The sequence below is a fragment of the Lynx rufus genome, unplaced genomic scaffold (genome assembly GCF_022079265.1).
Source record: "Lynx rufus isolate CCGP_SWC_20201006 ecotype Redwood Valley unplaced genomic scaffold, mLynRuf1.p SCAF_13, whole genome shotgun sequence".
NCBI lineage: Eukaryota > Metazoa > Chordata > Mammalia > Carnivora > Felidae > Lynx > Lynx rufus.
The window spans coordinates 26,604,795-26,630,054 of record NW_025814827.1 but is presented as its reverse complement, the minus strand read 5'-3'; the positions used below and the strand labels follow the sequence as shown (position 1 = coordinate 26,630,054).

Sequence of the window (25,260 nt, the reverse complement as noted above, 5' to 3'; positions counted from 1 at the left end):
GATGAGATGAGATGGTGATGATGATGATGATGATGATGATGGAGGAGGATGAAGAAAAGAAGGAGAAACTGTTGATGATAAAGAAGAAAAAAGAGGAAGGAGGCAAAGGAGAAGAAACAGAAAAACAAAAGAAAACAAACCCTGTCTCTGGAATACATTCCCTTGATTAATAGAGATATTCCTATACTTCAGTTCAAAACCACGAACTTAACAGCAGACATAATGTGTCCATAGGGCCCACATAAATCCTGTCTCCCAACACTAACATCATAAAATGGTTGTACTATATTTGGACTAGATGTGTTTGGATACTTATATTTGAATGTAAGTATGACTGATGGTCTAGGAATTCACAACCCTTCAACAAAACACTGAACCAAATCACTTGTCTCAGGGAGCAGCTCTCCTAACTCGGAGCCTGCTTGCCGTCTGGAATACATCTTCGGCTGGGAATGGTGGAGATAGGGAATTTTCCTCTCTCCCTTCCGCTCGGAAGGGCTGAATAAATAGACTCAGCGATAATTTCAACAACAACAACAACAACAAAAAAAAAACACTTGAGAAAGTGGTAAAGTCTCAAGAAATAAAAACTAGGATTCAATATAATAGAGCAGCAGATCTACAATCCAAATTTGACAGTACTCCTCATGTTAATTTTATTTTATTAACGGTGTGACTACTCTATTTACGACAGAAATAACAGAGTTCAGTTCGCTATAATACCAACTATTGGCAATCGCATATCTATTTTTATTGGTCAGTTATAATCTCTGATTCCCCCCAAAATGTTTCTGAGGCAAATTACACCAACAGATCTAAGAAAAGGAAGCTACTAACAGAAGCTGAAAGCAAACTCTCATACAGAAGGAAGGCAAAATACACAAAATACCTAAGTTAATAAATTAAAGTGATCACGCATTAAATTTGTCCCTGTCTTAAAAGCTAAAGGAAAAGGGGGGGAAACTTTAGGAGGCTGTTAATTCTCATATTTGAAAAAACAAAATTTGCCAGTTAAAGAGGAACTGTAATCTTATTCCTGGGTTGCATGAGTTCTTTAAATGCAGAAGTGTGGGCAAGCTAAGAACAATGTCCTTAACATTAATCTAAAAGATCATGAAGATACATTGTTCATGTAGCATTTTTCATTCGAAGTTACAGCAGCAAAATACAATGCAGTATCTCCAATGAAGAAGTAAGTCAATGGGACTTGATCAAGTTAGAGTTAAAACATCCGATCACCTTCTCAAAAACCTAATCCCTACTGTGGTAGCTAGTCTCCAAAGATGTCTCCCCACATTCCTCCCCCCTCTGCAGACACAGGCTGGTGCACACATCAAGAGGTAGGGCTTATTAGTCCATGCCCTTGAGTCTGGATGAGGCCTGTGACTTGCATGGATTTCCAGGTCATGCCAGTCCAGGCGAAGTTTGAAGAAAGTCTGGTAGCTTCCATTTTTGTGCTCTTGGAATCCTGAGGTACACTGTGAAAAGTGTGGCTGTGCTGCTGGAGAGTCTATGTGGAGAGGTCACGTGGAGAAGGAGACAATCTGAGACCATACGGAAGAGAACCGAGGAACCTAGCCAACACAGATAACACATCTGAGCCCCTCCAGCTAGCCCTCAGTCATTGAAGTCAGCTCCGTAGTCAACTCATGGGGCTAAAGCATGTGACCAGAGGTCAAAAGGTTATTGTTCAACATCCAGGCCCAATAGACACTTAACCCTGAGCAAGGCCTGCACTTCACCTGGCGCTCAGTTTCTCCATTTGAAAAAACACACTCAGTGGCTCCATCCCCAGGGACAGGCCCAGGCAGGAGGCCTCAGAGGAGAGCTTTAAAACTTGGAAAGCACCCAGCAGAGCCTGACAAGTGGCTCTTTGCTTCCTTTATTCCCCTCCTCTGTCCTTAGATTAACCACACCAAAGTAAACAGTACTGCAGGCTCCAGTCTACAGAACCAGAAATACACGTGAAGAAGTCATCTCGCTCACTCCAGCCCCATCAGACACTGTGGGAAGCAGAAACAAGATTCCCCACTGTGCCCTGTCCAAATTCCTGGCCTGCAGAATCATAAGAAATAATAAAATTGTTGTTGTTTTAAGCCACTAAGTTTGGGGTAACTTGTTACATAGCAATAAGAAAATCAAAACACTCACAAATGAAACTAGCTTGTTTCCTTATAGTAGAGGAACTAGGGATGGTTTGTTTCTCTTTAGTTTTTTATTAACGGTGCTATATCGTTTTTATGTATAGTAAGTTTTAAGGCGCATGGAGGTGGGGGCACCCTAGGTGTGTCCTCCCCTTTGCCTCTCCTCCTGACCAACCAAGTGGCCAAGTACTGCTCATGCTACTTCTAGAACGTCACATGAGCCTTCTCTTCCCCCACCTCCACTGCTCAGGCCATCAATCACTCTCACCCTGACCCCTCTATTAGCCTCCCAGTCCCCCTGACTCTGGCCTCCCTACCTCTAAGCCACACACCTTTCACACATCCACCAGAGCAGCAAAGATCTCATCACGCTCCCATCTTAGAATCCCATACTAGTTCACCATCCTCACCTTTCACAGCAATCAGATAGTAACGTTTTGTGCCCTTTAGTCCCTCTCCCACTCCTGACGGTGTCACCATCTACGGACAAGCACAGGTAGTTGCATACTGCACAAATCCAGGGGGCACTACGTTCCTGGGCTACACTAAGAAGTGTTCCCCTCGAAGGTGTGCAATGCAATCCCTGCCCAACTATACTCGATGTCCCTCAGTCCCTTCACACGTTCCCTTCATAGCTTTTTCACTCAACTTTTTTCCTTATTTCTCTCCTCTATTTCCTCCAAGCTCTAATGTATGTAATTTACCTTACCAGTCAATCAAACCTGGTCAGTCAAAAATTGTCTATTGAACACTAACCACATACCCAGCTCCTCAGTATCCCTAGTGATAAATAAAACAAACAAGAACTCTGCCTTCCAGAAGTTCTCAGTCCTAGTAGACAGTCACTTATTTATCACATAGACGAGAGGTTGGCAAATTTTTTCTGTAAAGGACCAAGTCGCAAATAATTTAGTTTTGCCAGCCACACATTGTCGTAACTACTCCACTCTGCAGCTGCATCAGGAAAACAGACGTCGATGATATATAAACAAATGGGCACGGCTTTGTTTCAATAAAATCTCATTTACACAAACAGGGCTTGGGTCACTGTTTGCCAACCCCTACCGACTTTCACCGTGAAGTCTTTTCTGATGAATCCTATTCCCACAGTGATGCTTCCCTTGGCATATGACTGCATTTGCCTTCATTAGATGTTGAGTCTCTCCCACAGCAATGATAGGGAAGATTCTGGGGAAAGGAAAGCATCAAGAGTATGGGAGAAAGAAATAAACTTACCAGGTATAAGATTTATTATAATTGAGAAGCAGTAAAATACACTGGTTAAGAGCACTGACTGTGAGGCCAGATTTCCCAACTCTGTCTCTTACTAGTTTATGTCACCAGAGGAATTACTGAAACTCTGTATCCCTCAGTCTCCTCATCTATTAAATGGGCAAGCAGGTATAATCTTTCTCATAAAGAAGTTATACATTAAATGAATTAATGTGTGTAAAGTGCAAACCTCAGTGATATACCAGAGCTTGCTAATATTTACCATTATTACTGCAATCTCATGTAAAAATTACATTATATTAATGGCTTTGAGCTTAAAGGCAACCATGGTAAAAAACGAAACATAAAAAATTAAATAATTTATCATGTTGGTTAAAAACTTAACACACATTACAGTTTCCACTGAAAAGAGAAACATCTCTTCCAACTCTATTCTGACAAATTTTTCACATAGGACATGAGAACAAAAGATTCTGAATGACATCATGAGGAACATGTCCCATTCAGAACCATGGGCAATGCAGGACAGTACCTGTGATGGTTACCTACCACCCTTAGTAAAAGTTCAAGGTATAATATAATATAATATAATATAATATAATATAATATAACATATTAATATAAATTAATATAATACTAAAATATATGTGCGTCCAAAGACCTCACCAACTCTGACATTCTATAATTCCTTCTGTGTTTTATTAGTGTCTTTGTAGAAATGTTAGGGAAAGTTTCTTGTTTGACAAATTTTAGTGTATTATTAACTATACTTGGGATGTGTGAACTAGCACGAAGAATATTAGGAATTTTAAGTGGAATTTTACCAAAGTCTTAGTCCTACATTTTTGATCAGTGGAATGAAAAACCAAAACCATAACTAAAATTAATGGAGAAAGAAAACTTAATATTAAGAATTTGTCCTTAAAATTTAACCTTTGTGTGCCTCGGCTCTCACAGCCATAAAAGCTAATAAAAGGACCCATCCAACAGAAATGCTGTGAGCATCAAATGAGTTATCAGATGGAAAACACTGAGAGCAGCGCCTGGGACATAAATGTCATCTAGAAGTCACCTACTAGTGCTATAATTGCTGTTGTTATTTCTGGGGTTTTTTAAGGTGTTTTTTATTTATTTATTTTGTGGGGGGCAGTGGCAGAAGGAGGGAGAGACAGAATCCCAAGCAGGCTCCGCACTGTCAGCACAGAGCCTGATGCGAGGCTCGATCTCACAGATCATACGATCATGACCTGAGCCCAAATCAAGAGTTGGATGGTTAACCAACTGAGCTACCCAGGCGTCCTGCTGTTATTTGTTTTTACTTAATCCTACACCCCATGCCCTCTGCTACCTTCCCACTGACTCCTGGTCCTTCCCATAATGGATTTGAATTTTCCTACCAAATATGAAGCTCCTGCAGGCTACAGGCTGGATGTCTCTGCATTCCACAGAGCTAAATTCAGGCTGGCCTTCAATCAAGGCTTCCTGAATTAATGAACTCTTTGAAATCCCATCTAATGATCAGTTAGTGTTAAAATCTTATGATAGGAGTCCTGCCTTTGATGATTTTATAATCTGATGGGAAAATGAAGCTTAACAACGGCTGCCATATAACTCCGGCCTGATTTCAGCCTTCTTAAAAAAAAAATTTCATGGAAAAAAATTCTAAGTTGCATCAGTAGGGCCCATTTGTGGGATTGGTTTCTAGATGCAAAGAAATTGTTAATATAGTTTCCTTCTATTTCCAAAAAATATTTGAAATCTTATATTCATATCAAAAACAAAGGTTAAACTTCACAAATTGGTTGTTTGGTTTACTGAAGGGAAAAGCAAACAAAGTCTGGGTAAATACCCTAATAATCTGTTCAGTATTTTGCTTGATAAGCGTCATTGGCCTAATAATATAATCTTTTTAATCATCAGCCACACAAGACAACAAAGGAATATTTCAATGATCTTTAGAATTCCTAATAAGCTTGGAGGGATGTCTGCACTTCCTTTTCCATCAGCCTGGACCTCATCTCACGGTAGGCTGATATATGTTTTAGTTAACACGCAATACCAACAACTTACGCGTTTTTGTAAACAACCTCTATGTCTTAAATGCTACAAAATGAGTCATAACATAAATCAGTATTTTGTGTCCATCTTCTAATTTAAAATGTGGAGTTGCTAAAAACTTCTATTTAAAAATATCTTTTTTTAAAGGTATTGCAATATTTTAGCTTAACCTTTTCAATAAATACAAAGACAAACCATACCACTGCAGGAGTCTTTTCCCCATATTATTAGCCTCCCTGACTTCAGATGAAGTCTTAAAGTCGTCTTTGTAAAGTAAATGGACTTTATAAAGTCTACAGAACTTTGTGTCCCCTGTTAAAGTTCTTTATTTGCATAACAGACTTCAGTGTAATTAATCCCTTGGAGTTTGCCAGCACATAATCTACCCTGTGTACCAACTGTCCCGTGTGGATTTTTCTGGTAACAAGACCTCTGGAAAAAATAAACAAACAAAGACAAAAAAAGTACGCAATAGGGGACAAATTATGTGAAATACACCCAGTGTCATATACTTATAAACCAGGCAACAAGGATAGAAATTCTCAATCTGTCTTATCAGATTTGGGAAAAATGGGTTTCACTCTAAAGACTTTTTTCCCCTTTGACAGGAAACTGCAATATTTCCTTATTTGAGAGCTAAAGCAAAAGGCAATATTAATAATATTTATTATATATAACACATAACATAATAATATATATTATAATACAATATATTACAATATAAATCTATAAATATGATAATATATTATATATAATATATATGCATTATATATAACATATAAATATTTATTTATTAGGATAAATGGTTCCTAACTACTGCTATTCAAGTAGAGCTGTGTGTTTTTTTAAATCAAATAGTCTCCCACACATTTGGCCTAATCACAGAAGTTAAGAATTCAGCTGAGAAACATTCTTGTGAACTGAAATTCGAACAATAAATCTAGGATTTTATTGTTTCTCATAAAGTCGCTTCACACATGTTAAGCAGTGCCCCAGTCAAAGGAAAACTACTATACATGTATTATTTGAAAACATTTTTGAAGCTTCCAAAATTCTCCTTTCAAAATAGAGAAAAATGCGATTTTTGCAGAGTGAATGGGGACCACACTCATTCCATAAAAAAAGGATTTCCTGTAAAAACAGAAATTGGCAATTTCGTCTAAGAAAACACAGCGAAAGCTGGGAAGAAACTTGAGGATGCTTAAATTTCCACTGTGGAACAACTTCTGTTGCCCAGTGGGAAGGGGAAAACACACACACACACACACACACACACACACACACACACACACACAAACACCTGCAACAGGATGGAAGAGAAGAAGACAAGCTAGAACTACAGTCTTTAAGGGGAAAAGTTTGGCACATCCCCAGTCTGTGAGGCGGGGTGCGAACAGGAAAGGGATACATATCCCAAGAAGATGACCAAGGCAAATTCCGTAGTCACCTGTCACATCCAAGAAAGACAAGGAGGTACTGGTGGAAGAGACGAGATGAGTGCACAGTGGACACTGGTGAGTTTAAAGCACATTTTAACCAGAGGAAATATTAGTGAGGTGCTGAAAGTTGCTGCCACCAACTGGGCATCAGGCAGACTTGGGGTTACAAATCACTTTCACTTCAGAAATTGTGCATTTCCATCAAAATGGTCAACAGGTTTTACTGCAGTCAAAGAGGTTAGTTTTGAAGCTGGCAATATTTTAACTAGCAAAAAATAGAAATTTTAAGCAATAACTGGAAAAACGTTACCCACAAATGCTTTTCCTGATGATTTATACAGCAGGGCATGGTTAAAAGACTTATTCATGGGAGACTAAGAGCCATAAGCAGAGAAAATACCTTTTAAATGCTATTCAAATTTAAAAGCAGAATTGGTACTTATTTAAAATCTACGGGAAAACCTTTTCTCCAGAAGTTCTACTTTTATTAACTTATACCACATATAAATTTACACATGTACACATATAGGCATGTAGGAGAATTTGGGAATAGCAAAAAAAAAGAATAATATAATCCAGAGAGCCATCATTAGGGAACTGTTCCAGCCATGTATGGTATTCTTTGCACCAAGAGAAGGCACAAGTTAGATCCATATGAATTAACAGATGGAGGCACTAAAGATATATAGAAGTGAGCAAGGTTCAGAACAGTATGTACAGTATATTGCATGTATTAAATAGGATACACAGTATACATATACGTATATGTATGTACGTGTATACAAATATATATCTCAATAGCACATATATGCCTATAATAGTTTTACAAAAATGGTGTCTGCGAGGTAAGAGGGAAAGACTTTTAATTGTATATCCTTTTAAATTATTACTTTTTTACCTCCCCATATATCTATATATCTATATCTATCTATATATCTGTATATACCTATAAAACCTTATAGATAACATGAGAAGCCTAAAAATAAAAACCTTTATATTAGTATATGATATATTACACAGCAAATGTTAACTATAATTATTTTTCAAATCTTTATGTAAAGTCTTATAGATAACATGAGAAGGAGGCACACTCATAATCACTCTTCTATTAATAACAGGTTTTTAGGAAGGCTCTATGAATAGCTTGCAATAGAGTAACATCTATGTTAGTAACCAAATACTATGAAGAAGAACACAGAGAGGTGTTGCCCTGTAATCGTAAAAAAAAAAAAAAAAAAAAAAAAAAAAAATGAAAACCCAAGAGAAATAAGTGGTGGTATGAGTAAATCTATGGACATTCTGTTAAGCAACAAAGTAAAGCTCAGTTTCTGTTTTCACATTGAGTTTGTGCCTCCCAAGGAAACAGGCTGGTTGGTGTTAGCACAGAGATGAGACAAATGTCTGGCTGGGCCTGATGTCTCCCTGCAGACTTTCATCCACAAATTTAAACCCCACTTCCTTTCTTCCTATAGGAGCAATGCCATCGAGCTGAGCTATTATGATAATATATATAGCAGAGATTTTTTTTTTTAAGGAAAAATACTAGACTAAATCAGGTCCTTTTGAGAACGTATGAAAATCAGAGTTTTAATCCATGTGTTGAACTTGCCATGGGCCTTGCACAGCAATGAATGTCTGCTGTCTAATCAGAATCAGGCTTAACATGATAAGCAAATTTCCTTTCCAGCACTGTTGGAATCCTGGATTTATTTTCCACAAAGGCCAAGATGGAACTAAATTAATCATAACTATTTCCTGGGGCCAGAAAATCGTGCATATTTTACCGCAGCCGAAGTGCTTGGCCCTGGCAATCACCTTGTCCCTGGTCTAGACCAAGACTCAAAAGCTGGTCCATTCAGTTTACTGCACTTTTTTCTTCCTGCACCTAGGCCATACAAACACAAATTTTATTACATATATCTCATTAAAATATCCCATAACAAAAAGGAATAAAGGAAACGTTCAGCCGCATATCAGATTGGACACCATCACCTGATGACTCGGGATCATATAATCAAGCTACAGAGTTACTCAAAAAGAAGCAACAATGAGAATCAAAAGAACCTCTGTATGTGCATACTGTCTGGGGTCATTTCACAGACTCCTCCAAGGAGATAAAATTTACAGTTTATCCTACTACTTCTATGGGGGCTTGAATTTAAACAATCTCACAAGGACAGGTTTTTCGTTCAATCTGAACAATTTTAAGGGAAATATATTCCCACCCTTCTTCAGTTCAGGGAACTGACAGTCCTTACACCATCAACCTGCCTAGTGTAAATACTTCCTGCTGAAACATTTCCTGTAATAGGGACTTTAGGAAGCCCGGGAAATGCTCAATTCCATGTACATCACACATACATCACCGGTTAAAAACACCCGTTTAAGGCCGTCCACATAAGCATGACTGCCCCCAATGAAATGAAGAGCCCGTGAGAACCCAAAAGAACCCAAGTTCTCAAAAAAGTTGCCCTGCTCCGCTTCCAGTGCAGACATCACAAAGGCAGTATCAACCAGAAAATTCAGTCCGTAATTTTCATAAGCATAACTCGGTGGAGAGCCAACCATTGACTGTGTCTTCTCTGCCTGTCATTAGACTCCCTTCCCCTCCTTGCCCCCTCACCAAAAGAGCATCTGCAAAGGTGCCCACGAGGCAAGCACTTTGCCCTGAACACAACCGGAATTGGCCTGAAGGGAAAGGAATGGGCTTCTCCTCGCCTCTCAGTGGCAGCTCCTCCCCTTCTTCCTCAAAAAACCCTTCTCGCCTCCAAAAATCGGCCTCGACAATGGCCCAAGATTCCTTTTCACCATGACATCTCCTCTGGGGCAGCAATCTTTAAAGCGTTGCAGCAAAGCGGTTTAGCCTCGAACTGGGCGAGGGCCGGACACCCCCTGCACTTCTAAGGTAGCCCCAGGAGATCTTCTCAAGGATCTTTCCGGTGTCAAGAATCGGCCCTGTCCGTTCCCTCTGGATCGTGATACTCGGGAGAAGAGGGAGGGGAGACCCACGCCAAAGGAGCTGGCCCGTTCCATTACCCTTTAAGCGCGTCGTGTCCTCCGCCGCCTCTTCTCTTGGCCCGGCTGGCTCTGGTTTCCTTCACGTTCCCAGCCTCCAAATTGGCGTCGGCCCCATGGCTCGTGTAGGACGCTAAGAGCACGGTAAATCCCAGGACGATCTCCAGCAGCCCTCCTCGCCGCATGATGCCGCGCGGCCGCCGGCTCCCGCAGCCTCTCGCCGCGCCCGGGGCTTGATCCGCGGCCGCCGCTGCGCCCTAAAGCGCGCCGCGCCGCCGGGGTCCCGCTCTCCCGCCGCCCGTCCCCCGGGCCGGGCTCCTCCCGCCTTCTCCAGGCGCTGCTCCCACTTCAGGCGGCCCCTGCCAGCTGCAACAGACAAATCGCCGAGGCGGGGGAGACGTTCAGGGCATCGGGATGCTGAAGCCTTGGGGTCCCCATTCCCGAGCCCAGCCCGCGCGCCGCCTGAGCGTGGCGCAGTTACTTTGGGTAAGTGAAGACCGTTTGGTCCACAGCTGGCCGACAAGCCCAGGCCCCCGCCGGCCGCGGCTCCAGCCAGCCTCTCGGCCTCCCGGACGCCGCCTGAAAAGCGCGCCTCAAAGCACCCATGTCCCGAGCGGTTCGAAACCCCGGAGCCGGCTCGCTGGGTTTATTTTTTTTTAATGGCACGAAAGGCGCGCGATGCGCGCTTGAACGCCCCAACTTCCCTGACTGCCCTCTCCGCCAAGCCGCGGGGCTGGAAACCCGCCGCGCCGTCCCCGGCCGGCTCCGGGCGCTGCCACCGCCCCCCGAGCATCTGACGCGGAGCCCGGCACCGGGAGCCCCGGGCCAGGAAGCTGTCAGGCAGGGGAGGGCCGGCGCCAGCTGTGGACGTTCCGGGACAGCCCCTCACCCAGTCCCTGTCCCTGCCCTCGGCGCGGCGCAAACGCAAAAGCCTCCGTGGCTGCAGCTCCAGACCCCGGTGGCCGCCCGACCCCTGTCGGGACCCTGGCTGCACCCACTGGAGAAGCGGCGGCTCCGGCTCCCGAGGCGGCGGCGGCTGTTCCTCGGTCCTGCCCGCGGCAGCCGCTGCCCCGCTCCGCCCGCAGCTGTCCCAGCTGTGGCCGCCTGTCCGCCTGTGGCACCCACAGTCTCTGCCGCGGCTCCCGCGGCCCCCTCCTTTCCCCACCTCTTCAAGTATCGTCTGCGCAGCGGTTTCTCGCGAGAGAAATACTTTTTTAAAAAAAAGAAAGAAAAAGAAAATGACACCCCCTCCTACATCCCCCTCATCGCCACCCCACCCCTCGGCCCCATCCATCCTCCCTTTCCACTCCCCTTTGCCAGCCACCGCCTCGGCGCGGGGGCCTCCCTCGCTCGCTCGCAGGATTAGCGCAGCTGGGAGGAGACAGAGGTGATCAGGTTCTGCCCGGCCTGGGATTTTTCGTTTTGGGGTGAGGAGCTGGGGGGATGGCAAGAAGTGGAGTAGCGGTTTAGCCCTCTCTGCCGCTGGGAGGTCTAGACCCGAGATTAGCCTCTCCCGTGATCTGGGAAGCCCGGCCGGCGCGGAAAGCTGTGCCACCTGCACCAAGAACGCGCGTTGGAGACGGCGGCACCGGAGGCCCCGGCGACCCCGGCGCGAGAGGAGACGCGTCCTGGCTGCCCGCGCCTCCCCGGCGCCGCCTCACTGCTCCTCTCTGGCCGGGCGCGCAGCGGAGACCCGAGTCCGGGAGGCTGGGGCAGGGCGCGTCGCGGGGCCGCGGCACAGGGAGCTGCAGGGGCTGGTGTGCGGTCGTGGAAGGGTTCGCCGCCGCTGGCACATGCCCCCTGGGCGTCGAGAGCCCACTCGAGGCAGCTCTTCTGAGGCTCACTTCAAGGCACGCAGGATGAATCCAAGATGCTCCAAGTGTCTGAGTGCGAGTCCTCTGATTCCGAGGCCTGTGAATGTTGCAAGCTGAGATTTGGGATGGGGGTGGTAAAGGAATGGTCCTCCTGCCCAGCCCACAGCTAAGATTGGGCTTCTCCTAGACAATCCTAGCTCACCTCCCCAGACACACACACACACACACACACACACACACACACACACACACACGGCTGCCTTTCCAGGACGAGCAAGGCACAGTGACTTTGGAGAATACAGTATTTATTTACAGCATCCTTATATAGATAAGGCCCAGTGTTCCTTGTACATTATAAAGGCTTCGGAAGGCAGGAAATCGCACCGTGGGCCCTGGCGGCTGGAACTGGAGACCCCAGAAAATCCCCGTGTAGCAGCCACAGCTGTCAAGCCAGAAAAAAAAGAACTCAGCACAAACAGGAACCTTGTTGAAGGGGGCTTTCCTTATTCGCAACTGTTTGTGCCTAGATAATAGGGTACAAGGACCTGGGCAAGTTATTTAACTACTTTCCGATTGTAAGATGGAAATAATAATGTTGACCACGCAGAATTATAATGGCGATGGCAAGTGTACTTAAAGATGAAAACAGTGAAACTGTCAAAAATATGAGTCCATTTGAAGTCATAGTCCTAGAAGTATGTGGTCTACTTTAAAGTCTCACCTGTAAAACTTCTCTTAGATTAATGAATTGGAGGCTTGGTCACACATCCTTGATTGAGTAGAGGAGATCATTCATCCAAGATGTATTTACTGAGCACCAGCTATGTACCAATTGGTGCATGATTGAACCTGGCTTCTTGGTGAGCAAGGCAGAAATGTTTGTTTTGTTTTCTTTCGTTTTCCCTCACAAAGCAGAGTCTACAGGGAAACTTAGCTTGAAAAAATAATGACCCAATTGTTAAATGCAATGAGGAAGAAATACTGGATGCTTGCTTGGAGGATATATAACAGAGGTACTTCACCTAGGTTGAGACTGAACAGGGAAAGCTTTCCTGAGGAAATGAGGTTAAGTCGAAACACATAACTCGACTTACGGTAGTAGCTCTCAACCCTGGCTACACAGTAGAATGACCTGAGACCTTAAAATAAATCTGACACCATGACCCAGCCCCAGGAGGTTCTGCCTAAATAGCCGAGAATGGAGACTTAACGTGGGCATTTTTTAAAAGCTCCCTAGGTAGGGAAAGGTAGGGGAGTTTTTCAGACTGGAAAAAGCATCTGTGCAGAGGAACCATGGCTCAGAGAAGCAGGGCTGTTGGAGATCCAGGAAGGGCCCACAATGCTCTGAACTGTTTTGCACCCTCTGGAGAATCTGGAAACTCTGTCTGCTTTCCCTGCACTCCAGCAACATGTGAGACACTGTAATCTCTCTTACAATCTTGTGCTTAGTGACATGTTGTACAGCAGCAACTGAACACAGGCTTTTCTAAGGCTTTTGCCCACAAAACAAAGAGCAAACCCTGGTGCCCTGCAGGCTCCTTTCCAACATTTCTGAACATTTCTATTATGTACTCCTAACTCAACCCCAAAATGCCTTCCAGAGTTTCACCTCTGAGGGAGAGATTTACATTAAAGCTTGCTTCTTGCCTTTGCCCTTCTTTAAAAAAATTTTTTAATGTTTATTGATTGAGAGAGAGAGAGAGATGTTTATTTTTGAAAGAGAGAGAAAGAAGAGTAGAGGAGGGGCAGAGAGAGAGAGGGAGACACAGAATCCGAAGCAGAGCTGTCAGCACTGAGCCCGACATGGGGCTTGAACCCACAAACTGAGATCATGACCTGAGCCGAACTCGGACAATCAACCTACTGAGCCATCCAAGCGCCCTTGCCTTTGCCCTTTTTGTCCTCCTATATTGTTTTTTTTTTTTTGGACTCCTCCTTCAGTAGAGCAAGAACTTTCTACTTCCTTTTTATATTGGTTAGGAGCTCTGTGCCCCACAAACTCCCCTTTTTGGGACTAGGTCTCATGGCTTAACCATAGGGATTAAGAGAAAAAAAAAATCCTGATCATTGAAAGAGAAATGCACTTTTAAATAGGTAAGAAATAGTCCCATTATCTAGGCAATCAGCATATATTAGAGCAGCATGTTACCAGTAATAAAATTCAGTATGAAATACAGAAAATCATATCTTTGCAATAAGATTTTTCTCAATGCCTGCTGATTCAGGAGCCACCTCTCATTAAACTTATCACAGTTTCTAACACTGGTTGTAAAATAAGTCAACAAGCTAGAATTCCCTTCTTCCTCCTCCTCATTTCAAAGAATTCTACCCATCGTAAGTGAACCTGCTCAAATTCCTCAAATTCATGAGGAATTTTTGCTCATGATTCTCTTGTTCAAACTACATTGCACCCAACTTAATCATTCATTTCATAATGTATTAATTATAATACATAATTATAGTATGTATGCGTATGTCAAGCACTATGTTAGGCATTGACAACTAGAATATTTATATATTGTTTTGGTGAACTATAATTTTTTTCTGCAATTGTCATAATTATTGTATTCTCTGTCCTGAAAACTTAGAAAAGATAACTACTTTGTTGGCTTTGTTTGATCAGTTAGAATCTTCTGGCATTTTTGCTTCCAGACCACTCCCCTTACTTTATATCTACTGAATAAATATCTGTGTCAGCAGTCTCTGTCTATAAGAAAACTAACTCTGGACAATTTAAACAAAAAGAAATTGCTTAAAGTATTATCAGATTATGATATGGCTCATTGAACCTGACTCTGGAATAAAATGGGAACCAATGCAGATCTGGGTAGATGAAGCAGAAACAAATGGAGAAACCTATTCAAAGTAATACCGTTTGGGTGAATAAATTCCAACCATTTTGATCCTTCTGCCATCCCTCCTAGGGTTCAAATTCAAGGCTAGGTCCCAATTGGCCTAGCTAGTTTAAGGAACCTGCCCACAACCCTGGCCAGGGGATGATGAACATCTTGATGTACTGTCCTAACAAGATGCATGCCATGACCAAAACACTATTACCAAAAACTGGGGGCACTGATACTTGTCACACACACACGTGCGCACACACACACACACACACACACACACACAATGTCCAGATGTCCCCTGCACAATCTCAAGAGCTTTCAAGGATGTTCTGAGTAAACTGAGATAAACTATTTCTAAGAGAATAAGAATACTCTAAAATCAAATTCTAGGTCTTTTAATGAAAACTAAATCATTACTTCATGAAATGAGTTAACTAAAGACTCTCATGTGGTCCTAATTCCTTCCATTGATGGTGGCACATAGATCTTTAATAATACAACCAGTTATATCATCAAAAACTATCTTTGGGCACTGGGGTGGCTCAGTCAGTTAAGCATCTGACTTCTGCTCAGGTCATGATTTCATGGTTCATGAGTTCGAGCCTCACGTCGGGCTCTGTGCTGACAGCTCAGAGCCTGGAGCCTGCTTCGGATTCTGTGTGTGTCTCTCTCTGTCCCTTCCCCACTCATATTCTGACTCTCTCTCTTAAAAATAAACAAACATTTTTAAAATTAAAAAAAAAAACTAGCTCTGGAGTGTTGAGTGTTATACTGAGTGTTGTAGAATTTTGAAGTTACAAAAATATAATGCATATATGATAGCTAGCAGAAATAATACCTACTTATATCAGAAAACAATACCTAATCTCATAATCTCATTTAATCCTGATCAAATTTTATGGTAGATTGCAAAATATTTCCTATCATCTTTCATCAAGAAGTAAATACTATTTCCCAACCCTTTGAACCTGAGCTGGTCTGTGGCTTCCCTTAACCAATAGAAATATGGTTGGAGTGACATTGTATGACTTCCAAGGCTAAACCTTAAGAGACCTTGCAGCTCCCTCTTTTGCCTTGAGATGTTGGTGCAAACGTTGGCCTGAGATGGCCACACCTTAAAGGAGTAGGGAATGAAAAACTATGTCTTGGCTAACTAAGTTAACACCCTCACCAAGCTGCCAGCTAAATGCAGCTACAAATGTGAGCCCAGTAGATCAAAAGAAGAATTTCCCAGTGAACTCACAGAATAAATGTATCATTGTAGTTTTAAGCCTCTTAATTTTTAGGGTGGTCTATTATACAGGAATAGGTAACTAATACAAACTTATAAGGGAAAATACTTCTGTCTCCATTGTTAATAGATGAATAAGCTCATATTCAGAAACGTTAAGAAACTGGCTTACAGGGGCGCCTGGGTGGCGCAGTCGGTTGAGTGTCCGACTTCAGCCAGGTCACGATCTCGCGGTCCGTGAGTTCCAGCCCCGCGTCAGGCTCTGGGCTGATGGCTCAGAGCCTGGAGCCTGTTTCCGATTCTGTGTCTCCCTCTCTCTCTGCCCCTCCCCCGTTCATGCTCTGTCTCTCTCTGTCCCAAAAATAAATAAACGTTGAAAAAAAAAAATTAAAAAAAAAAAAAAGAAAAAGAAACTGGCTTACATTCCAAAAACTAGTCTTAGAGGCAGGGCTAGATTCAGAACCATGCCTCTGACAATAAGTCAAGGGTACTTTTCAAGTCATCACTGCTGTCTCATCCACCTCCCACAGAAACCTCAGTCAAGATCTGGGGTTGATGTAAATGGGAGCCACTCCCAGTATCCATAACACATGGTATTACCCATACTAATACCAAGTCTTCTGGGAAGCTGACATTTCATTCCCTGCGCTTCACTGCAGTCTGAATCTACACGGCATCCTGTTTGAGAGCACCGTTTACTCCATGCTGCAGTCACTAAGATCTCCCTAGGAAATGGAAAGATCATAACAGCTGCCCTGCCTCTTCCCTCAACTTCCCTGCCTCTCTGCTTTGGTTTCTAGCTCCTCCTCACATCCCGTCCCACGGAACAATTCCTTGTACATAGCGGGTGCTCATTGCATATTTGTGAAATGAACAGATACATACATTAACTTCCTTTCAAGATGGCGATACGATGGCCACTTAAACACCTCACCCTATTCTTCCTTATCGCTCTGTGTATGGAGGAAAGCCTTAAGGCTCTCCAGCTATTGATGGAGCCCTGCCATGTCCCATTGACTGTGCTTTAGTTGTTCCATCTTGCAAGGTAATATGGATGAATGGGTCTTGGCTTTGAAAAAGAAATGAAGGTAGGGTTAAGTTGCCTGCTTGTTGGCAGACTACCTCTATGTATGTCCCATTTCTTTTTATTATTATTATTGTGTAGCTCATTTATTCATCTAACCAATTTCAGTTGAAAGTCAGGCACAATGTGCCAGCCACTATCAGAAGCTGGCTATTCAACTGTGAAGAAGATGCCATATCTGCCTGTAGGAATCACAAGGTCTAGGGCATTGGAGACCCTTATGGTGACAACTACCATTTACTAAGCCTGGAGTATGCAAGCACTGTGTTCAGTGGGAAGTTAGTAATGTAATTCCCATTTTACAGTTTTAGAGAATGTGAGGTTTAAGGAAGAGCAGTTTAAAATGACAATGATATTCCTCTTAAGGAACATTTGTACACGTTTGTGTCTATATTTATACTCAGGATCCTAAAATGTACTGCTTCAACATAAAATTCTGGCTTTGTGAAGGGGGCGGAGAGTGAAAAAGAAAAAAAAAAAGCTTAAAATTTGTGCATGCTAGAGAAGGAATACAATTTTTTTCATTTTAATTATTTTCAGAGGTTTTATTTATTGTAGCAATATTTTAGCGACTTAAAGAAAAGTGTATTCTTTGGAAGTATCTTCCTATGATCCCACCTACTAACACAATTTTTTTTTTTTTTTTTTTTGCTTCCCTCTCTAGTCTGTGTCCATATGGTGCATTTCACAGAGTCTAACCAAGGTGTATATGTAGTTTTTTGTTTTTTGTTCTGCCAAACAGGGAGGAGAATTTGTTCAACACTGTGGTGTTTAATCTTCACATTTTGCAGACAGGGTTCCTGGGTGAGGCTTGCCGAGTTGTACTTCTGGCAGAAAGCATGTGCAACTGTTAAATTATGTTAGTGAAATAACTTTCATTACCTCAATCCCCCAAAGCAAACAGTTCCTCCCCACCCAAAACAAAAGCTCTGGTTCCCAGACTTCATTTCATTTGTGTTTGCCATGAGTTCTGTGACCCACCCTGGTATTCCCTGTCATTTTTTTCTACCAGACATAACAGATACCAGCCCAACACAGAGGGGAAGAGAGAAAAGGCCTGGACAGCAAGAAAGGACATAACATTGTATCCATCACAAATTAAAAATGCCTTATCTCAGCTACATCCAACAGGATTAACCAAACACCAGCTCTGGGCTCCACACTACGGTAGACCCTGCAAAGGCCACGATAAAGCGTCAGCACTGTGTCCTCCGGGAAAAGTTACACCCTCCCTCAGAAGGGAGACATCAAGTATAGTAGAAGTCAGCAAACTTTCCATTAAGTGATAGACCCTAAACATTTTAGGCTCTGTGGGACAGAGAGGCAAAAGAAAGTAAATTTCCACAAAATTTACTGACAAAAGTTAATATTTATAGACACTGAATTTAAATTTCATGTAATATTCACGTGAAACAAAATACTACTCTTCTTTTGAGTTTTTCAACAATCTAAAGATGCAATAGCCATTCTTAGCCTACAGGCTGCATAAAAACAGGCAGTGGGATCAGATTAGCCCCATGGGCCGTAGTTTGCCAACCCCTGAGGAATAAGACAAAAGCAAGCACAGAAAATGGGATTAGCCTGCAAAATGAACGACACCAAGACAGAAGTCCAGAGAGGTGAGAGGTGCGGTGGGGTGGGGTGGGCTTGTCCAGTCAGGAAGACTTAATGGAAGGGATGGGATTTGAGCAGAGCCTTTAAGGGAGGGTAGGATTTGGCTGCATAAAACAGACTGGGAGAACATTCCAGCAGAACCGATGAGCATGAGGCAAAGGCACAGAGGGAGGAAAGATCATGGGCCAAAGGAGCCCTATGAGGTGTTTCCCCATCCTTCACTGTGACACACCTCTAGCTCTCCAAGGCTTCTGTGACACACCCTGGGACGGGTGCTTATGAAGGGGAGGGGTCCCGTGGGCCTGTGGGAGGAGGCCTTTAAATGACCATGATTAATCATATTATATGAATATTTACAGTATTCATCACCCAAACTTGTTGGAAACACTGAGATCCATCAGATCTGTAGTTTAAAATTGATAGAGGACAAACACACGAGGCTTTGTTTCTCTTCATCAGGAGAGTTCCAGGTTTCAATTAGTCACCTATCTTAAGGAAGTTCAATGGACAACAAGCTTTCCTCAGGATCTTAATAATATTCTAATCATACCAGGAAATGCCACATGGCCTAACCCAAGTTTCCATGGCCAATCTCAAAGTTTTAATCAAGTTAGGAATGGCAAGTAGCTTTCCTTGGTGACATTTACCTTTTTCTACATGTTTTTGTTTCTACTTGCAACTTGAATTTTCTCTAAGAAGTTAGTAATTCATGGATACTAGTAAATGGTAGATACCTTGAAAAAAATGTTCTTCCTGGATGACTTTATCTATTCCCATGATTTCACCTCCTGCTCATAAAATGCTACTAATTCCCAGATCTGTATCTCCAGCCCAGATACCTCCCTAGAGGTTCAAATTTAGCAGTCCAAGTTCCTGCTGGGTGTCTCCACCTCATCCTCCCACAGGCTGGGCAGCAGCCTCCAAGATCACCCCCAAAGATCTCCACCTCTTGGTACTCACGCCCTGGGGTAATCTCCTTCCCTTGAGTATGGGCTAGACCTAGTGACTCACTTCTAGCAGCTACAGGGTGGCAGAGTTGATGAGATGTCACTTCTGATATTAAGTTACAGAAAGACTCTGGATTCCATCTTTCTTGCCCTTTCTTGCTCTTCTGCTTGCTCATGTTGCTGGAAGCCAGCTGTTATGTTCTGAGCTGCCCTATGGAGAGACCCTGTGGCAAGGAACTGAGAGACGCTGACAGCAAGGGAAGACCTAAAGCCCTCAGGACAACAGCTCCGGATGAAGCCACTTCTACTAACAACCAGGAAGACCTTGGAAGTCTTCAACAGAGACTACAACCCCAGCCAACAACTTGATTGCAGCTGTGAGAGACATGGATCCAAGACACACAGCTAGGCAGTACTCACAGTGAGCCACAGAAACTGAGATAATAAATGTGTGGTGTTTGCAGCCACTAAGTTTTGAGGTAATTTATTCCACAAAAATAGATAACTGATGCATCAGCAAACTTCCTAAACCTGTTCCTACCCCTAAATTTTCTGCTTCCGTTGCCAAGATCACCATGCATCCACTCACCTAGGTTGACAATAGGTTTGTCAGACACCCTTCATTTGTGTTTCTTATATCTACAAAAGCTCAAATGCTTTCATATTTTTCAATCACAATAGGTATGACTTAGTAAGCCGAAAATTTGCCTTCTGTTCCATTTGGAAATCAAGCTATTTGTGCAACATAACATGCTGCAGCAGGAACTTGCTGTATTTCTATGTGATTTTCTGCTAGCAACAATATTAATGACATCATACTAGATAACTTTCCACAGATAACCAACCCCTGGGAAGTGTCTAGAGTGATAGAATGGGAGAAGGGAGAGTCTGGGAAAGTCTAGAAAACAATGCCTGTAGCTTGAAAGTCAACCACAGAAATAGGGAAAGAACAAGCATGGATTAAAAGACAGACGTGGGTCCTGGTCTGGTCTATGCTACCAATCTGCTGTGTCCTTGGCAAGTCACTTGCCTTCCAGGAGCCTCAATTTCCTCTTCAAGAAAATGAGGGGGTTATATTTCAATGAAGAGCAGAACTATGGATGGGTTGCTTCAAGTTGAACTAAGAAGCTTGTCAAACTTCAGATTCCTGTCCCTGATACTCACACCATGCTGATTCAGTAGGTCTGAGATGTGGCCTAGGTATCTGTATTTCTAAAGCGACCAGCTCACTGAAGTATATCCAGGTATAGAAATCCTGAATTTGATCCTCTCAAAGGAAATTTACAATACTAATGTTATAATTACAAGGCAGTTTATACTGTATGCAAATTCTACTTTGTATGTACTTTCTAAAACATACAAAAAATTAAAAATTTATAGGATTATTTTGTATGCATGCATATATATGTAAAGGGATTCTGTGCACAATTTCCAAGGTATGTGGGGTGGGGCTTCCCTTACAAAACCAAGGAGCAGTTCTTGGACCCCAGCTAGGTATCCTACAATGCAACCCAGTTCTGACATTATCTACCAGAGATAGCATCAGATTCTACAGGTTAAGGACTCAGTCTCACGAGACTGCCCTCCACTTGAGATGCCAATCACATACTCATGTTGTTATCTGTGCTTGTGACTAACCGGCTACAGACTGTAAGTTCCAACAACCCCCTTCTTGGGTTGTAGGTTAAGGACTCACTCATACAAGACTGCCCCCTCCCCTTCAGATGCCAATCCTAAGTCCAGGTTGTCACCTGTACTTCTGACTGAATGGCTATAAATCAGATGTTCCCATGACCCTCCTTGGGTTTAATTCATCTGCTAAAGTAGCTTACAACTCAGAGAAACATTTTACGTACCAGATCACAGGTTTATTATAAAGCAGGTAACTTGGGAACAGCCAGATGGAAGAGATGCCTGGGATAGGAGGAAGAGCTTCCATGCCATTTCTGAGTGCACCACTCTCCCTAAATGTCAACAAGTTCACCGATCGGGAAGCTCTCCAAATCCTCTCATTTTTGTGTTTTTATGGAAGCTTCATTACATAGGCATGATTGACTAATTCACTGGACATTGGTGCTTGATTCAACTTCCAGCCCATCTCTTCTCCCCAAGAATCAGGGGTTGGGACTGAAAGTTCTACCCCTCTGTTCATGGTTGGTTCTGCTGGCAACCAGCCCCCCATCCTTAGGTGATTTCCCAAAGTCACTTCATTAACATAAACCCAATGGTGGTGGAAAGGGACTTGTTATGAATAACAAGACACCTATTTCACCTTTTTGGCTCTGAAGCTTTTCAGGAACTGAGGAAAAGAGGCCCAATATATATAACAAAAGGTGCTCCCATTGCTCTTATCACTCAGGAAATTCCAAGAGTTTTGGGAGTTGTGAGCCAGGAACTGTGGACAAAACTCAAATATATATGAGAAATATATTTTGGTCACCTGAATGACAAAATATATATTTCCTATATATCATGATATTACGTATTTTTCCCATTTTATCTTCTTCCAAAACCCTAATGGATCTTCTTACATAGTCACTAGGACACATCCACCTCATTGGAATACCCACCAAAGACTATGACAGGTCTGTTGGAATTGGGTGAAGAGAGGCACAAAAGTCCAGAAATACCAAAGACAGGTTAGCACGTGGATTTCTTACATTCACAATACTGCTTGGTATTGCATGGGATAATGAGAAGTAAAAGATATTGTCCCAAAAGAATTTACAGACTAGATAAGAATGTGTGTGGAGGGGCACGTAAGAGTTAGCCCTTCTTCTCTGAACCTGAAAGCCAAACTCCACAGTGTCACACTGTATCTGTTCAGGCTGCCATAACAAAATACCATAGACTGGGTGGCTTGGGTAACAGGCATTTCTTTCTCACAGTTCTGGAGGCTGGGAAGTCCAAGATCAAAGTGCTAGCCTAATTAGCCACTGTAGAAAACAGTACAGAGGTTCCTCAAAAAAATTTAAAATAAAATTACCATATAATCCAATAATTCCACTACTGGGTATTTACCCAAAGAAAACAAAAACATTAATTCAAAAAGACACATGCACCTCTATGTTTATTGCAGCATTATTTTAAATAACCAAATGATGGAAGCAGCCCAGTATCTATTTTCATTGATAGATGAATGGATAAAGATGGGGGGGGGTGTTTGTGTGTGTGCATATATATTTATGTATTATATATATGCACACACACAATAGAATATTACTCAGCTATAAAAACAAAGAATGAAATCTTGGCTTTTGCAACAACATAGATGTACCTAGAGGGTGTAATGCTGAATGAAATAAGTCAGTCAGAGAAAGACAAATACCATATGGTTTCATTTATATGTGGAATTTAAGAAACAAAAACAAAGAAAAAAAGAAGAAAAAAAACAACAAAAAAAACCCACCCAGACTCGTAAATGTAAAGAACAAACCAGAGGGGAGGTAGGTCGGAAGATGGGTGAAACAGGTGGAGGGGATGAGAGTATACTTACCGTGATGAGCACCGGGTGATGTAGGGAAGTGCTAACTCTAGATTGTACACCTGAAACTAATATAACACCATATGTTAATTATACTTGAATTTAACAACAAGTAAATAAATTTTTTACCTGAAACTAATATAACACCATATGTTAATTATACTTGAATTTAACAACAAGTAAATAAATTTTTTAAAGTACTAGGATTCTTCCTCCTGGAATTCTTCAGCCTATCTCCCTGTCCACAAGCCCTTTGTTGGGTAGAGTTATTTCTCCTTTCTCTCAGCTTCTCCCATGTGTTCCACAAAAGGAAAGGACCAGCCTGGGATCCTCCTTCAGCTAAAAGGTGACACGGCGTCATAGTTATGTCTAATATAATATTTTTAACTCGGAACACTAAGAAAATGGAACTAACAATATACAGCAGTATGTACTTATGTACTAAGTAGGTAGAGAATTGGAGTTCTAGATATTCAGAGGAGGAATTGAGAGATCTATGCCAGAGAGGCCATGGAGAAAAGAAGAGATAAACCAAGGGTAGAAAACTTGGGACAGTATTTTACAGATAAATAGTAGAGCTCTTCTCTCCTATGGGAAAAGGAACTCTTGTACAGGGAGGACCAAAGACAGGGAAGTATACAACCTGTTTAGAAAATGGACAAAACCAGGTGGCCTATAAAGGGGGAAAAGAGTGAAAGACTAGATTAGGAAGTGAGACCAGAAGATTGAGGACTTCAGGAAATATACCTCATTAAAGAATATAGAGCATAAGGGGAACCTGGATGGCTTAGTCAGTCAAGCTTCTGACTCTTGATTTCATTTGGCCCAGGTCACGATCTCAATGTCCTGAGATCAAGCTCCACATCTGGCTCCATGTTGGGCAGGGAGCCTGCTTAAGAATTCTCTCTCTCACTGTTAAAAACTGAGAACAAACTGAGGGTTGATGGGGGGTGGGAGGGAGGGGCGGGTGGGTGATGGGTATTGAGGAGGGCACCTTTTGGGATGAGCACTGGGTGTTGTATGGAAACCAATTTGTCAATAAACTTCATATAAAAAAAAAAATTCCAGTAGAATTTCCTGAGAAATTTGACAAATCAAAAAAAAAAAAAAAGAATTCTCTCTCTCTCTCCCTCTCTCTCTCTCTCTCTCTCTCCCTCCGTCTGCCCCTCCCCCTATTCACTCACTCTCACACTGTCTCACACCAACACACACACACACACACACACACACACAAAGGGAGAGAGACAGAGAGAGAGGGAACATAGAACAGGGGAATGACATGATTTAGAAAATGAATTTTTTGTCACCATGCTGAAGGGACTGAGGAACAGAAATCTTTTAAGAAAAGAGGTCAGGAGGGGCGCCTGGGTGGCGCAGTCGGTTAAGCGTCCGACTTCAGCCAGGTCACGATCTCGCGGTCCGTGAGTTCGAGCCCCGCGTCAGGCTCTGGGCTGGTGGCTCGGAGCCTGGAGCCTGTTTCCGATTCTGTGTCTCCCTCTCTCTGCCCCTCCCCCGTTCATGCTCTGTCTCTCTCTGTCCCAAAAATAAATAAATGTTGAAAAAAAAATTAAAAAAAAAAAAGAAAAGAAAAGAGGTCAGGAAGCTAATGCAGCCTGTGGGCCTCAGTATTGAGGATGAGTTCCAGGGATGTGGCAGCACACATGAAACAGAATAGAAAAATTACTGTGTGATTTCATGGTAGAACCATCATGGCCGGGTAAATGATTGGATATGAAAAAACAACAGACAGGTGAAGATGAAGACAACAGTGAGACTTGAAACTGGTTGGATGGGGATGAACAGAAATGAGGACTGGAAGAGGAGAGAATCTGGGAATGTGAAAGGGAGAAGATGGTGAGTTTGATGTTTATTACTGGTTGTATGTGGCTGTGTTAAAGGCAGCTCAGCTGGGCTGGAGTAGCCAGTAGGCAAAGGAGATGTAGATGGTTGTTTTGGAGACTGGAGGTTAACACTGGTGAGTATCTATAAGAAATTATACTTACCAGCTAATTAAAATTGCATTTTCCTATAGTTTATAGTTTAGAGTTTTGATTCCTAATAAACATACAAATCAACCTGGAAGGGATAACCCTACTGTTAACCAGCATTTGTCCTTTGAGTTTCAGATACATTTTGGGAAACAGATTCTGATGACAAGAAGGGTAGGAATTTTGAGTAACTAAAGAGAGACAGACTCTGCTCCTGGCAAATACCAGGCAAAAAAAGACCTACAAATCTCCATTTGGGGTCAGAATTTGGGGAATGATTAAGAAACTACATTCATGTATCCCATTCACTTCTGGATGATTTGTGAATGATAAATACTATAACTGCATGTGGATACTCAAATG

General features: G+C 42.5%; 1 protein-coding gene across 1 annotated transcript in view; it reads right to left on the bottom strand.

Moving 5' to 3' along the window:
- The window catches only part of FBN1 (fibrillin 1), a 233,001-nt gene extending 222,912 nt beyond the window's left edge, over positions 1–10,089 (bottom strand). Inside the window, exon 1 of the mRNA XM_047074460.1 lies at positions 9,911–10,089. Coding sequence (XP_046930416.1) covers positions 9,911–10,074 — 164 coding nt within the window. The 5' untranslated portion in view covers positions 10,075–10,089. The remainder of the gene's footprint in view (positions 1–9,910) is intronic.
- Between the last annotated feature and the right edge of the window lie 15,171 nt (positions 10,090–25,260).